The following is a 14925-nucleotide window of genomic DNA, read 5'->3' as shown; positions in this document are numbered from 1 at the left end:
ATTACACAATACACAGTGTGCCACATGCCACATAGGAGAAATGCTAGGGGCTATGAGAACATATATGACAATGACCACATGGGTGAAATTCTCTGGGTCACAGATTCAGTTATAAACTTGACATTCGGTTTGACTGGCTGAAGTTCTAAACCTTTCAAGAACTTGAGTTAGAGTTCTGAGGTTGTCCTGGGCCATATTTCAAGAGAATTTTTGGGCTGATTTATGACTTTGGGTAGAAACCATGTGAGACTTGGCAGTTCCACATGATGTACACCCCAAACCAGGCAAAAACTGGCAGTTTGCACAAAGTTTCACTTTGACTTTGGGCATAATAAAGCCACAGGGTTCTCTGAGCCACTCTTTCCAGCACGACTAAACCTACAGAGGGCCAGCCACAAAGCAAAAGGCTTGTCCCCCAAAGTCCCCTCTTTAAGGAGTGCCACACCTGGCCTCTTTCTGGGTAAGATATAGTCTTCTTTCGAATAATTATTCTTTGAAATCTCAGCTGATCTGAACCACCTAAGGGCAGAGATTACACCCTATGTTTTTTAGGCTTTTTCACAGCACTCACCATGCTTCATTATTTCAGGGGGTTAGTAATCACGTGCTGATTTGTCTGGTTATGCATCTGTGTAAACAGAGCATGTGCTACCATTCACCGTTAAAGCAGCACGGGTCAAACTATACTTGTTAGAGCTAAAACATCCCATAGCTCTCACTTAGTTGCTCTTGAAACACACAAGGAGCTGATATCTGAACATTGTGAGCCACAAGGAAAAGAATTTTACTGACAGGGAAACAAGGAAGATTAAGTAAAGGTAGCTAGTGATGGGAGCAGAACTCTGAGAACATGGCTTGAGTGCTTTAGAAAGAGACTAATAAAATAAAATATAAAACAATATATTGTATAGAACTTACCCACACAAAACAGCCTGTCGGGAGTTGAATGATACCCAGGGTTGCAGGCACACTGATATTTCCCTATGAGGTTCACACACCGGCCATTAGGACAGAGGTTCGCACTCAGTTCACACTCGTTGATGTCTGTGCAGAAAATAGGAATAGCAAACATCCAGCCATCAGCTTCAGACTCTGGCAGAGACATGGCTTGAATGACTGACGACCAGTAAGTGGTCTGAAGTCTTCCTCCTTACCAATACATGCTGAGATGTTGGGGGACAGCTGATGGCCAGGAGGACATTCACAGCGGTAACTTCCCTCGGTGTTCAGGCAAGCGCCTCCTCGGCACAGGAGGGGATCTCGCAGACACTCGTCAATATCTGAAAAATGGAAACAACCCGTGTTGAAGATGTTGGGGGTGTCCGGCCCAGGTCCCCATGTTCACACCAGTGTACTCATCACCCCATTTCTGGGTGTCCTAGCCACTAATGGCTCACAGATTCCTTCTTGAAGAACTGCTGTGCATTTAATTCAGAAATATCTGGGAAGTGAGATATTGTATTTCCTTCCCATTGGGGGGGCCAAACATGGCCAATAGTTGACTGAACAATGTGGAAACAGAAAATCTTGGCCTGCTTGTCTCAAGGTAGGACAATTCTCCAATGCCATTTCCACTCCCGAGTCACCTGTGGAAGCCTGGTAAGGCTGAAGTCTGCTTCTCCTCTCCTTCCCTCACCTGCCTCCCTCACTTCTTTAGTCTCTTCCTGAGAGCACTGCCTCAAAATAATCTCCATCTCAGGCTTGTTTCTAGGGGCCCTGATTTAATGCAACCAGCTTAATTAATCTCCTCTTCTGGGAATATTGGGCAGAGACACTATAATGTGATCTTGAATATAGCTTATATTTGAATTGTTCTCTCTTCCCTGGGGTGTCTATTCTAAGTTTTACACTCACTTGTCTGGGACCCATAACTGGTATCTGAGGCCACCCACCACCCCGCAGGATGAATTCCCTCAGCTCTCCCACATGTCAGTCTCCCGCTGCCACAGACTGATTCCGGACTCACTGGTCAGGAGAGCAGTGCACTGGGGGAACAGGAAGCCAGGCCCTGGGCCATGAGTCCTCAAAGCTGCTTGGAATCCTTTCTTTCCTGTGCTGATCAAATGGGCACACACTTACCCATGCAGTTCTTCATCATCATGAATCCACTTTCATAGCCTTCGTCGCACTTGCATTCAAAGTCCCCTGGGGTGTTCACACACTGGCCACGGCCACAGAGGTCAGGAGATATGCGGCACTCATCAATGTCTGCACAAAAGCAGCAAGTGGCAGCAAGTGAGTATCAGGATAGCCTTCATTCTTGTGGAATAAAGATGAAGAGTCTAAAGGGTGTCCCTCCAAGGTGAGTCCCCTCACTGACCTGTGCAGTTCCGTTCTTCAGAGTCAAGAGCAAAGCCACTGTCGCACCTGCACTTAAAACTGCCAATGGTGTTTCTGCACTTGCCGTGGGTGCAGAGGCTGGGAATCATCTTGCATTCATTGATATCTTCAAGAAAAATAAAACATGTGAAAAGTTGTGAGTAACCAATAGGTCTCAATCCCACCATGTTAAAACCAGGAGAGGAGATTGGAGGGTCTTGATATAAGGTCTTGGCAATATTCATTTTAAAGACTGTGTGATGATCCATGAGAAATATGACTGAGTACACATTTCTAGTCTTTTAAACTTCTGTTTTAGAAAGCATTATCAGAGAAGTAAGGAGTGTGTTTATTTGGACTTCTAGAATCCAGGCTGAGACACACTGAACATTTAACTATTTGCTGAATGAATGGTCTAAACCACTAGTGTTTATACTTAAAGCATCTAGAAGATTATTAGAATATATTGCCCCACAACAACCAATTGGGTGTATTGAGCAAAGATTTTCATCCTTTTTCATCTCATGGCATGTATAAAGTAATTATACTAAAATTCTATGGTAAACCAAAAAAATATTACACATTTTTGGCTGATCTGACTAAAAAAAAAAATAGGTATAATTTTGATTCATTCACACCAGATGACTATTATTGTGCTGGCTCCTGTCATTTTTTAATTTGATAATCTCAGGGAAAATAGGTTAGTGCCCCTGACTTAGTAGTCAGATATTGTATATTTTAAGAATCCTTGAGGCACACTGGTTGAACATCGCTGGTGTAGAGAAATAAGATATTTATTTATACTTTTTGATGTGTTTTCGATACGCCCAACATACAAGAATTTCAAAGAAGACATCATTTCTACTTTAAATTATTTGGAAATAATGTATACTATTTAAAAATATTTTATCAGTGTTATAGAGCCATAGAGTTTCATTAATATAAGCAGAAGAGTTGTGTGTTTTTTTGTATACTAGGAGATGACTTCTGTAATGTGTAATCTGAGTTTACCCTTTTAGGAACCTTTCCAGAGTAAAACCTAAAGCTCAAGAAATACAAGTTAATTTTTGCGTAGTGTCATGAGAGACAGAACGGGCAGATTAAATCTCAAGAACATCAAGTCCTTCTGTGGCAATGGATTCCCACAGCCTTTGGAAGCAAATCACTCGAGTTCCTTTAAATTTACTTAAGAGACATTTAAGAGGGCCATCTAGAAACTGTCTTTCTAGACACAACAGTTTTAAACCCCAGAGCCTCTTGGACAAAATGCTCAGTAGAAAAAAAAAGTCTACACATTTTTCTATAAAGATAGTTAACTGATATTTATATACTCATTTCCCATCTGATGCAATTATGAAGCATAATAACTGGGACCAGACACAATGGGCAACCGACACAAAACTCTATACTGGGAACATAAGCTGAGCCTCCCTGAATAGTCGGAATTCTGAGTAACCAATTGTGATTTTTTCCATATGCTAAAGTAAACAAGCTCTGTTTCATTGTGCGTAAAAACTTAAATCAAATTGGAATTAGATTAAATCTGTGACTTCTTGTTTTTTTGCATGGATTTTAGATTATAGCATAATAAACTGAAATAATATTTGAAATATCCTGTCCCTGGAGTGTGTCTGCCACAGGAATGAGTTTCACTACATTTGGACAAAGAGGATCTGCCTCTGGGTTTCTCATGCCATTCACCCTCCATTATACTCAGGTGAACTGCAGAGACATAGAAGCTCAAATCAGCAGATAAAAGGTCTTCTCATATGGCTTTAGCAGATGGCATACAATTTTCCCATTTCCTTTCATTCATGTTTGGCTTTGGGTAGCATTAAAATCTACCTTAACATTTAATAATGGCTAGATGGGTGAGGCAAGCAACCTCAGGAAATCCTGAGATATAGAAAAAAAGAAAACCCATTACAGAGTGAAAGTTTGGTTACAGATCATTCAGGAAGCAAAGAATGTATGCTGAGGTGATCAAGGATGACCACTCATTGTAATCCCATTGGTAGAACTCTGGGTTCATGCAAATGCATCCTGTTGGTCTATAAGAAAGGGCAACCAACCACTGACACCATTGTACCTTTGAAGAAAGGTTTTCCGTTTGTAATTTCTTTTGTGGCAAATCCGGGTCCTCTGGGGCAGAGCTCCTCATACTCAGGCGTGTTTCTCACGGGACACTCCTCACATTCCTCCGTACCCCAGGCCGCCCCCACAGAGCAGCAGCAGGCGTCCATGCGGTGGCGGCCGGCAATGGGCAGTGTGCACTCCTCGTCATCGTACCTCAGGAAGCAGGTTTCCATGCGGATATCTGCCAGAGAACAGAGAGACCCTGAGGAGAGCTACTCTGTGTTCCCTTTTTCTGATAATTTTATGAAAGGAGCAGTATTCTAAGAAATCCTGCAATGCGCTTGGGGGTGGGGGGGGTGTTTTCACAGACATGCCAGTGACCAATGCATATTGGCCATGAGGTCTTGCCATCTCTTCTCAGGCTAAAATCAAACTACACTCTCTATCTTTGGAGAACATCTGAGCTCGCCCCAGCCCCTTTTCCTCTGATCCACTTCAGAGGAGAGATGGAATCGTAAACTCCAAAATGAGGAAAAACAGCCAAGAAAAGCCATTCACTCCTCTTCTCAAGTATTCCTTTCACTTCAACATGTGTTCATGTACACATCCTTCTGGATACATGTGGGGTACATCTAGTTCAGTGATGGCGAACCGATGACATGTGTGTCAGAGGTGAAACGTCAACTCATTTTTTTGGTTGATTTTTCTTTGTTAAATGACATTTAAATATATAAAATAAATATCAAAAATATAAGTCTTTGTTTTACTATGGTTGCAAATATCAAAAAATTTCTATATGTGACACGGCACCAGAGTTAAGTTAGGGTTTTTCAAAATGCTGACACACTGAGCTCAAAAGTTTCGCCATCACTGATCTAGCTCCAACTCCAAATTCATGGGATTATGAGGAAGACTAGAAAGAGTAGCAGACCAGAGGTCAGAAGACCTGGAATTTGGTCCTATTCTGTGACTAAGAAGTCTGCTTGTCTTAGACAATGAGACAAATGAGATTATGCATCTGAAAATTGTAAAGTGTAATTAAAACATAAGGCATGGTATTCCCTCTCTTTCCTGATACCCACAAGAGTTTCCTGCAAGGACCTGTCCTCCTGGCCAATAGGAGGACATGCCTGGCAGGTATGAGTTATAGTTTTTTAATTGAAAGTATTCTCTCCACCATTCACCTCATATCTTAGAGCCCATGACATATTGGGGTAGATTTAAGAGCTCTGGAATAATAACTATGGTGATAATGATTGAAGGAACAATTACATACAATTCACTTCACTAACACATTCTCTACTCTTTTTATAAAGAATAAACAAAGAGCTTCAGTAGGGAAGGCTCTTTTTCCGAAAAACCACCATGGATCCTAACGGAAATGCTGAATTTGGGATGCGTGTATCTGTACTTGGAACCAAATATTCAGCTCTATCTTATTAACTGAAGTGTTAATAATCTTTAAGAAATGATCACCAGAAAAGTAATAAGCTCTGTGTTACCCAGGCAGATCCTCCCTGTGGAATCCAAACTCATCCCATTGGGACACTGGCACTTAAAAGATCCCCTGGTGTTCACACATTCGCCATTTTTGCAGACTCCTGGGAACACCTCACATTCATTGATATCTATGCAGGAAAAAAAGCATGAAGTTAATATGTCTGTAACATCATTCTACCTTATTCCATTCATGAAGTCATAATTATTCTCATAAGAGAAAAGGCCATTTGAACTTGATAAGATCAGAAAATTATTTTGCTCCCAAAGACTGTAGGTAGAATTTCTGGGGTGTCTGTATAGCAACAACTAGAGCTCACCTGCTGCTAAAGATATGAGTTTCTCCATTGGTCCCAGGAGTAATTTCCGAGTTGAAGAGACAGGGAGCTGGTGTGAGGTCTTGGAGACAGCTCTGGGTACTGTGACTATCTCAGGTAAGGCTCCCAGGAACCATATAATTAGCTTTATGAGACCAGATGTTTGGAAGTAAGTAGAGAAACAGAAACCTGGTCTTTCAAATTGGCAAAGAATAAAGAGCTTGAACGTGGGCATAGAAGAAAATCCTACTAAGGAATATGTGGAGCCAGTAAAAAGATTCCCTTTGGAGAAGTGCTGAGAAGTCCCCAGGAGTGTATTACTGGTTCTACCTCAGCTACGGTCTCACTGTTCTGTCAAAACCTTGGTGGTCCCAGTTTTAATTGGGGAGACTCAAAAGATGCTCGTGTTCATCCATTTATCGTTCACTGACTCTCAAATGTGCCCTTCTGTCCCACTTTGCTTAATGCAAAGCAGTATGTTCTCTGCACTTAATTTAGAAAAATATTCACCATCAAATTAATCCAAAGAAAGGCACTTACTTGCCAATATCGAAAACATGAAGCATTGGTTAAGAAATTCACACACAGTGTCTCTGTTTAGAAGAAATATTTCCCAAACTAGGGACGCTAAAAAAATGTTCCTGATCTCTCCTTGTAAGAGAGATAAATGGGAAGGGGGAAATTTACCTTTTGGGGTTCTTTTTTTATTGTTGTTCTGGCCACTTGTATACAAAAATGTGCTGCTGAGGTCAGAGAAGTTATTAACAGTGGGTCTGGACCAAAGAAAGGCCAAAGAATTCAGTCATTATTTGGAAAGCAAGACCTTGGGTGGGGGTTATAGTGTTCCTCTTTATTTCAGCAGGGAAGAAATTGCACTTCATCCCACATATGGGACTAATTGCTGTTTTTAAAATTGTTCAGCTGCTGTGTCATGTCAGGTTGTGTTAGTCACCCTGACCTATGTCTATCTGGAACTCCAGGAGAAAGAATCATGGCAAACTGGAGATTAATCTATGTATATTTTCAAAAATAATACAGCTAAGTGTGTCTTTCTAAATCATCTGTGATGAAACAAACAAACAACAAAAAATAGGACAAACCAAGAAAAAGGCAAATTTTACAGCCCTATTAAAAACCTGTTTTATCTTCTTGATAAACAGCATTTTGAAAGGGCAGTCAATTCAAAGTATGGTCAGCCTACATTTTCAGCCATCCTGTACTCTGGCCATAGTAGTTTGAAACTGGCAAGAGCATATATATGCTTGTGAAATTAACATCTGTTGTGCTCTGCAGTTCTCATTATTTTATTTCTCTGCAGCATATTTCTCATTGTGAAGTTACATGACATCTTTATCCAGTCCAAGTTAACACAAGCATTCTTCAAGCACACAGAAATTTATGGTTTATAAATAATCATAAATACCTTCACATTGTGTTCCTTTTATTCTTGAATAGCCTTTACCACATATGCGATCTGTAAAAAAAACCCCCACAAACAAACAAAAACAAAAAACAAATTTGAGATAACAATATCCAGACTTTGTAGTTATGACCTAGTATAAGAAACACGAAAGAGGACTGGGAACATGAATTACATTTTGTTTCTATAAATAAGTCTGAGATAACAAAGTGTTTTTGAAACTGCATGAGAGAAAAAGAATAATGAAATGTATCCTTAAATAAAGCTCAGTTCCTATGAGATATCCAAAAAGACATCAAGGTGCCCTAAATATCATGTTATATTGATGACCAAGAAGGAAACTGACTAGATTTCTCTGTTGCTATTAGCCCTAAAATAGGAATCAAACTATAGGATTACTGTAACATGAATTTTAAAACCAAAGTCTAGAACTTGAATATCTCATGCCCTGTAGCATTCATACCATGTAAATTCATGCATTTATATACCCAAACATTGAATCAACAAAATCATCAACAAGTCTCCCAGACCTCAGCTTTGCAACAGACTTACAAATTTAGTCATGAATACTGATTTCTTTATGTTACTCAATTTTTTTTGGAAGAAAATGTGCACCTATACAAGGCTCAGAACCCCTAGTCCCAAGATTCTCCAGAGAGCCAATAGGAATTGCTGGTCTAGGAAAGCAACACCAGGTAACTGGTGATAGAAAACAATAAATTGACAAATTATCTGAACGTATTGTCTTTGATACTTCTCTTAGTTTCCTATTCAGTAATATGTTTTACTGAAGTCATCAGAATTAAATCTTCTAAAATCCTCACATGAGCCCAAATGCACAAAGTACTAGGCTTCCCCTTTCTAAGCAAAGTGACCAGTGAGATGGGCACAGGAGCCACAGCACCCATTTCACTTACCGACTTGGCATATGGTACAAGGGCTCCCCCAGGCAGCACCAAGGGAGGAACAGCACTCAGACTTTAAGGTGGCTCCATTGATGTTGATCTCACACCGCCCATCGATGACAGTCTGCCAGCAAGTGCCCTTGATGGTTTCTGTGGGGGGTAGGGAGGGATAATATTTAATAGGTATTTCAATACAGCAGCATTGGTAAACACCATGATATCATTCTCAGGAAGATAAATACCTATGCAGATGGTTTTTGTTTGATCCAAAGTACTTTCAGGAGAACATTCACAGATGAAAGAGCCTTGGCTGTTTTTGCAGACTCCATTAATACAAGGATTGGATTCACATTCATCGATATCTGAAACAAAAACAGTTCTATATCACTGCTAAACACTAGTCTTGAGCATGAATGGATATGGAAACTTTGGCCTCAATGGCTATCATAAATTCTTCATTGGATAGTAAAGCTGGCCTCAATAGATTTTTTCTAGACTAGATGGAATGCCAAAAATAATAATTAAACAAGTATCTATAGTACAGAATATGGAGCAAATGTAAGTGTGATTTCTGAATAATGAACTCAAACAACATATATGTAATGTCTTCTGCATCTATTAAATGATAGCTAATAAAATTCCAATTGCAGGCAAATGCAAAATGAATGCTTTTAAAAGGTACTTAAACTAAGAATAAAGGACAAATAATATGCCCATTGCAGGTAAGTACCACCAATAGCTTGCAAAGTGTATACAAGTGCCGTTTAGGACCACAGATTCTCAACTAAAGGGGCATAATTATCTAAAATGGAAGTGACTCTAATTTATTTCCGTGGCTTTCTAGTGGCAATACAAAAGAAAGCAAAGTATGCAGTATAGGAACAAAAAAAACGTAGTTTACCTTCGCAGGTTTTTAGGTCAGGTTTGTATATAAATCCCTTGGGGCAGGTACAGACAAAACTTCCAGGAGTGTTCCTACATTGTCCATTGTCACAAAGTAGACTGTTCAGTACACATTCATTAATATCTGGAAAACCAATGAAAACGAACTTTTAAAAGAGCCCATCCCTCTCATGCAACTTCTTTGCTCTTTTAGTTGGGCTTACAAAGTCACAATGATATGATTAATTCAAACAGAGAGGCAAAACTTCTGTCCCATTGGTCTTTGCCTAAACCACCCAATTTTAGGAAAATAAGGGCTTGACCTGATTATCTCTACTTGGTATGTACAAAGTATAAAGTCACCACACACTGTTCATTCACTTCTTTCTTGAGCAGGAAGAAAATCTGGATTTACTGGCAATTACTAATCTTTATATAATTGTCTCATTGTACCAGAATTCAAAGGACTAATCTATTGATTTAAGAAACTAAATAAACATTTAGAAGGTATGGTCCATTTTTGATATGTGCAGGTTCCAGAATGAGTGTTTCTTCTTTAGAATAATTTAAAAGGTCTCTGGTTATGTTTATCAAGTCTGAGGCAATCTGCAGAGTTTATAATTGTCATGGGGAATTAGACTGGAGATTTAGAGAGCTGCGGGAAAACTCCCTGCTTTCAGCCAAATAGTTGGCCTATCCGATGCAAATTCTAACTTTTGATGTGTGACTTAGATTAGGAAGTGTAGAAATCACACGGCTTTTTGAAGTACCCCTTTGGGCTATACCATCACACAGCCCACAGAAAAAGCTACATATTCACAAGGAATTTTTCAGACATGGAGAGGTTCTGCTTAGATCATCATTTGACAAGCTAGTAACCCTGACATAAAGGATACAGAAATTCAGCACTGGAGAGCCGCATGGGTTCACAGCATTAAGTGCACAATTCAGCAACATATTTCTAAAGTTTTTAATATGGGAAAATCAAGTGTAAAGTCATGTTATCAGCTGAGTGAAGTAGCATACTGAGAATTCTGTCAAAATAATATATGGAATGCTAATACTTTCCAAAAGGGTCATATTGCAATTCTTAAACTTTGATGATATCTGAAAACTTAAACTGAGGAATTGATGATAAACATTAAAAACTAGCCAGGCCCTGGAGTCCTGTGTGGTTAATGGCTCGAATGGACCTTTGAGTCCTAACTTCAAACTTCTGAACATAATCTGAAATCTGAAGATACTTCTGACTTGGTATTATATACAACTTGGAAGTATATACTAAAGCACTGAAGGAAGAATCCCTACAGCCTCTCAAACTCCCCCTTGCTTCCCCCCATCGGGTGATTTCTGGATGGAGCTAAACATCCCTGTGTCTTTCTGGCCTGCCCAAATAAATAATGATTTTTCATGTCTGCCAATAAAGAGAGGCTCTCATAGAAAAACGAAATAGTGAAACTTGTTTTCAGTGGAAACTAGTTTAAAAGCACCATGTGTAGCCTACAAAAGGGCCCTACAATTAAGGGTGTGTGAGAGAAAGAATTCATTTCTCCAAAGTCAATGTAGACCACGAGAAGGACAGGCCAAGTTTGGGGCAGCAATAAAAGAGAGGGAGGGAGAAAGAAGCCTGTAGTTCAAAGAGGAGGGTTTGGTGTGTAGCCCCCCATGACCTGCTTCCATCCTCCATGTTTTCTAGATACGGATTTTGCCTGAAACCCAGATGAAAGCTGATTTAAACTGGAGCAGATGCTTTGTTCTACTGTTAGCTCTTTTTCCACGTGTGCAGATGCCACATATTAAGAAGGCAAGCAGGTGAAAAATAAGTAAGATTTCAAAGTAAGATTTCTGCTTTTCCCAAAATAACATGTTTCTATCTTGGCCACAATGACAATCGTCAGCAGCCCTAACAACAGAGGGATCTATTAGATACAGCACTCTGCTTCCACCTGCAAAATTGGACAACTGTACATTGTGTGAGAGGGGCAGTAAGCATGCCCGCTATGTTCCATTCTGTAAGTAGTTAAATAGAAGATAAAGTAAAAATTACTCATGAAAAACAGTGAAAGTATAGGAAAGAAGAAGAGCATAGTAGAGGGTGTGAGAACAGGAGACCTACAAAAATAACTCAGAGATACAGGGAGAGTGGGAGGGGGCAAAGTGATTGAAGCTTGTTTTAGAGCACCTGGAGTTAGCGCTTTCTCCCCCCCCCCCCACCCCCATTCCCTTTTCTTAATTTAGATAAGAGCTATAAATAGAGTCCAGGCCTTCATCATGTATTGCTGTGTAAAAGTACCTACATTGTTTTAATACTAATATCAGAGTGTCAATATAAACACAGAATTTTGTAGGAGTAGGAGCTATGAAAAAAAGAAGAAATGGCCAACTATAAAAAAGTTACATTTGAATGAAGGTCTTTGTAACTGATTAAAAGTGCTGTAGAAAACCAAAGTACCTTGGCACTAGGAGACAGAAATAACAATTAGGCTGAATGAGCTTTGGAAAGAATTTTTATAATAACAAGAGGTCAGGGGACAAGTTATGGATATTTCAGAGATGGTCAATATTAAAATAGTCCTATATAGCATCTATACTAAAAAAAGGATAATATGCTAATTAGACTGGACGTCTTCCGGACAAAGTCATATTGGCGGGGGCCGAGGCAGAGGTGGTTAGGGGTGATCAGGCAGGCAGGGAGAGCAGTTAGGGGCAATCAGGCCAGCAGGGGAGGGCAGGTGGGAGCAATTAGGTTGGCAGGGGAGGGAAATTGGGGGCGATCAGGTCAGCAGGGAGGGCAGTTAGGGGCAATCAGGCTGGCAGGGGAGCAGTTAGGGGGTGATCAGGCCAGCAGGGGAGTAATTAGGGGGCAAGCAGGTCAGGAGGGGAGCAGTTAGGGGTGATCAGGCTGGCAGGGGAGCAGTTAGGGAGCAATCAGGTTGGCAGGGGAGCAGTTAGGGGACAATCAGGCCTGCAGGCAGAGGCGGTTAGGGGAGATTAGGCCAGCAGGCAGAGGCGGTTAGGGTCGATCAGGCAGGCAGTGGAGCATTTAGGGGCACCAGGCTGGCAAGCAGAGGTGGTTAGAGACAATCAGACAGGCAGGCAGGTGAGCGGTTAGGAGCCAGTGGTCTCAGATTGCGAGAGGGATGTCTGACTGCCAGTTTAGGTGGGATTGGGTCTAAACCAGCAGTCAGACATCCCCCGAGGGGTCCCAGATTGGAGAGGGTGCAGGCTTGGCTGAGGGATCCCCCTGTGCATGAATTTCATGCACCAGGTCTCTAGTCCTATATAATAAAAGGCTAATATGCAAATCCACTGAACTACAGAATCACTGGTTGCTATGACATGCACTGACCACCAGGGGGAAGATGTTCAATGCTGGAGCTACCCCTGGTGGTCAGTGTGCTCCCACAGAGGGAGCGCCGCTCAGCCAGAAGCCAGGCTCACGGCTGGCAAGCGCAGCAGTGGTGGTGAGAGCCTCTCCTGCCTCTGTGGCAGTGCTAAGGATGTCCAACTGATGGCTTAGACAGGGAGTGGGCCTAAGCTGACAGTTGGACATCCTCTGAGGGCTCCCGGACTGTGAAAAGGTGCAGGCTGGGCTGAGGGACCCTCCCCCCCACCCCCAGTGCACAAATTTTGTGCACTGGGCCTCTAGTAATAAATAAAAAAACTTAATTGGCATGACCATTGTTCCTTGTTCAAGGGAGTAAAGTTCTATATGATATAATTTAATCCCATTCCTCTTATAAATTAAAGCACTATTTGTCTACTCAAAGGCAACAAGTTTCTTGGGAGGGGTCCCAGTATTTCATCAAGCTCTTCAACACCAGAGGACTCCAAATGGTAAAGGGAGAAACATGACAAATAAAACAGCTGACACCCAAGGACATATGGGAGAAACTTTTTTTTCCCTAGGGTCAGAACATATGGTGATTCCCTAATGGCTGGATGGGAGATAGTTGAATCCATTACCCAATAAGTAGTTGATACTTGCTAGATTGTGTGTTAAAAGAATGAACAGGACATTTGTTTATTTCAATCTGTAGCATCTCTGAATTATTACATTTCCAACAACTGACTGACCACCTTAGAACAGTACATTTCAAACCCTACCCCTAAAATACCACTAATAAACCTGGTTGGCTTAGTTGGCTGAAGTGTGGTCCCATACACCACAAGGTTGTGGGTCCCATCCTCCTCCATCAGGATGCACATGGGAGGCAACTATTAATCTCTCTCTCTCTCTCTTTCTCTAAAAATTAGTTTAAAAAATATCCTCAGGTGGGGCTAAAAATACATACATACATACATACATACATACATACATAATCCTAAAGGCAGAAAAGAGTAAACACCTAATTCTAAGTCCCAAATGGCTTTCAGAAAGTAAAAAATATACTTTAGGTCTCCTGTTTATCTTAAAGACTACTAATTTTCATCCCACTTCATGAAAGTATGTTTGCTTTGAGGTAAAATGTGTTTTGCTTCCAAATAAAAAAGGTTCACCATCTTACATTTGGGTTTGGGTATGCTTTGGCATATTTTCACAAGTCTGAATATTCTGGTTTTAGAGGTCGAACCTCAGGAAACCGGAGGCAGTATGTCACTACACTACGGAACAGACACTGCACATTTCAGAAGATACTAGCCTAGGCAACTGGAGAAGCTGGAGAAGAAAACAATGGTGTTTCTGTTGTCCATTTTCTTCTCAACCAAAGGATTTATTTAGTTACTGGCTGGAACCTTCATTAGGATTGTTAGAGCATAAAAATGACATTTGTTAAACTTAACAGAGAGCAGTTATTACTGAAAATAAGCTGGGTTTTCTCTGAGTAATCCTAAAATGTGGTTGGGAGAAGAGCTGCTTCATGATAAAAATTAGGGATGCCTTCGTAGCCATCCAAGAATGGTTCAGTGTTTCCATTTTATGTATCTAAGGAGCTCCTCTTTTATGGATTGAATCTGACACATGTTTATTCATAAATTATCAAGATTCAGCTACATAAATGTTTGTCCACCAAGACATGGATGGGCCATGCTGTCACCCAAAGTGTAGAGCATCCAGTCCCTGAAGTCCTTCATGAGTGGTTTCCCCAAAAGCATCGAAAGGAGGAAAGCAATGTGCACGGAACATCTTAGAAAACAGGGGAAACTCCTCACCAACACAGTTTTTCCCAGATGAATCCACTTCGTATCCTGAATTGCAGATACATTTGTAGGTCCCACGGAGGTTTTCACAAATTCCATTCGGACAAATGTCAGGATCTAATGCACATTCGTTTATATCTGCACCACAAAAGAGTTCAAAATCAATAACATGCTAAATACCAAATTACTGTCAAAAGATAGCATTACAATAAATGTAATGACCTTAGGATCTTGTGAAGAGAAAATAAAGAAGGTGACAGGTTGATTAAAAAAACCTTGATCCCTTTTTCTCAGTACAAGATATCCTGAGTCAAATCTTCCTTCCCTTAGTCTATGAGAGGAACTGGCTTCTGACCTGGACTTAAAA

The 14925-nt window shown here is 40.7% G+C and overlaps 1 protein-coding gene across 2 annotated transcripts in view; it reads right to left on the bottom strand.

Moving 5' to 3' along the window:
- FBN1 (fibrillin 1) overlaps nucleotides 1-14925 on the bottom strand; it is a 236939-nt gene that overhangs the window by 79500 nt on the left and 142514 nt on the right. For both annotated transcript variants that reach the window (XM_059702174.1, XM_059702182.1), the window contains 11 exons: nucleotides 14571-14696; nucleotides 9436-9561; nucleotides 8777-8896; nucleotides 8547-8684; nucleotides 7633-7683; nucleotides 5898-6023; nucleotides 4409-4636; nucleotides 2321-2446; nucleotides 2080-2208; nucleotides 1155-1280; nucleotides 919-1044 (listed from right to left, as the gene is read on the bottom strand). In XM_059702174.1, the coding sequence (XP_059558157.1) occupies nucleotides 919-1044; nucleotides 1155-1280; nucleotides 2080-2208; nucleotides 2321-2446; nucleotides 4409-4636; nucleotides 5898-6023; nucleotides 7633-7683; nucleotides 8547-8684; nucleotides 8777-8896; nucleotides 9436-9561; nucleotides 14571-14696 (1422 nt within the window). The remainder of the gene's footprint in view (nucleotides 1-918; nucleotides 1045-1154; nucleotides 1281-2079; nucleotides 2209-2320; nucleotides 2447-4408; nucleotides 4637-5897; nucleotides 6024-7632; nucleotides 7684-8546; nucleotides 8685-8776; nucleotides 8897-9435; nucleotides 9562-14570; nucleotides 14697-14925) is intronic.

Source organism: Myotis daubentonii, chromosome 1 (genome assembly GCF_963259705.1).
Source record: "Myotis daubentonii chromosome 1, mMyoDau2.1, whole genome shotgun sequence".
In the NCBI taxonomy this organism is placed as follows: Eukaryota; Metazoa; Chordata; class Mammalia; order Chiroptera; family Vespertilionidae; genus Myotis; species Myotis daubentonii.
Note: the sequence above shows the minus strand (reverse complement) of the source record. Positions and strands in the feature narration are given on the sequence as shown.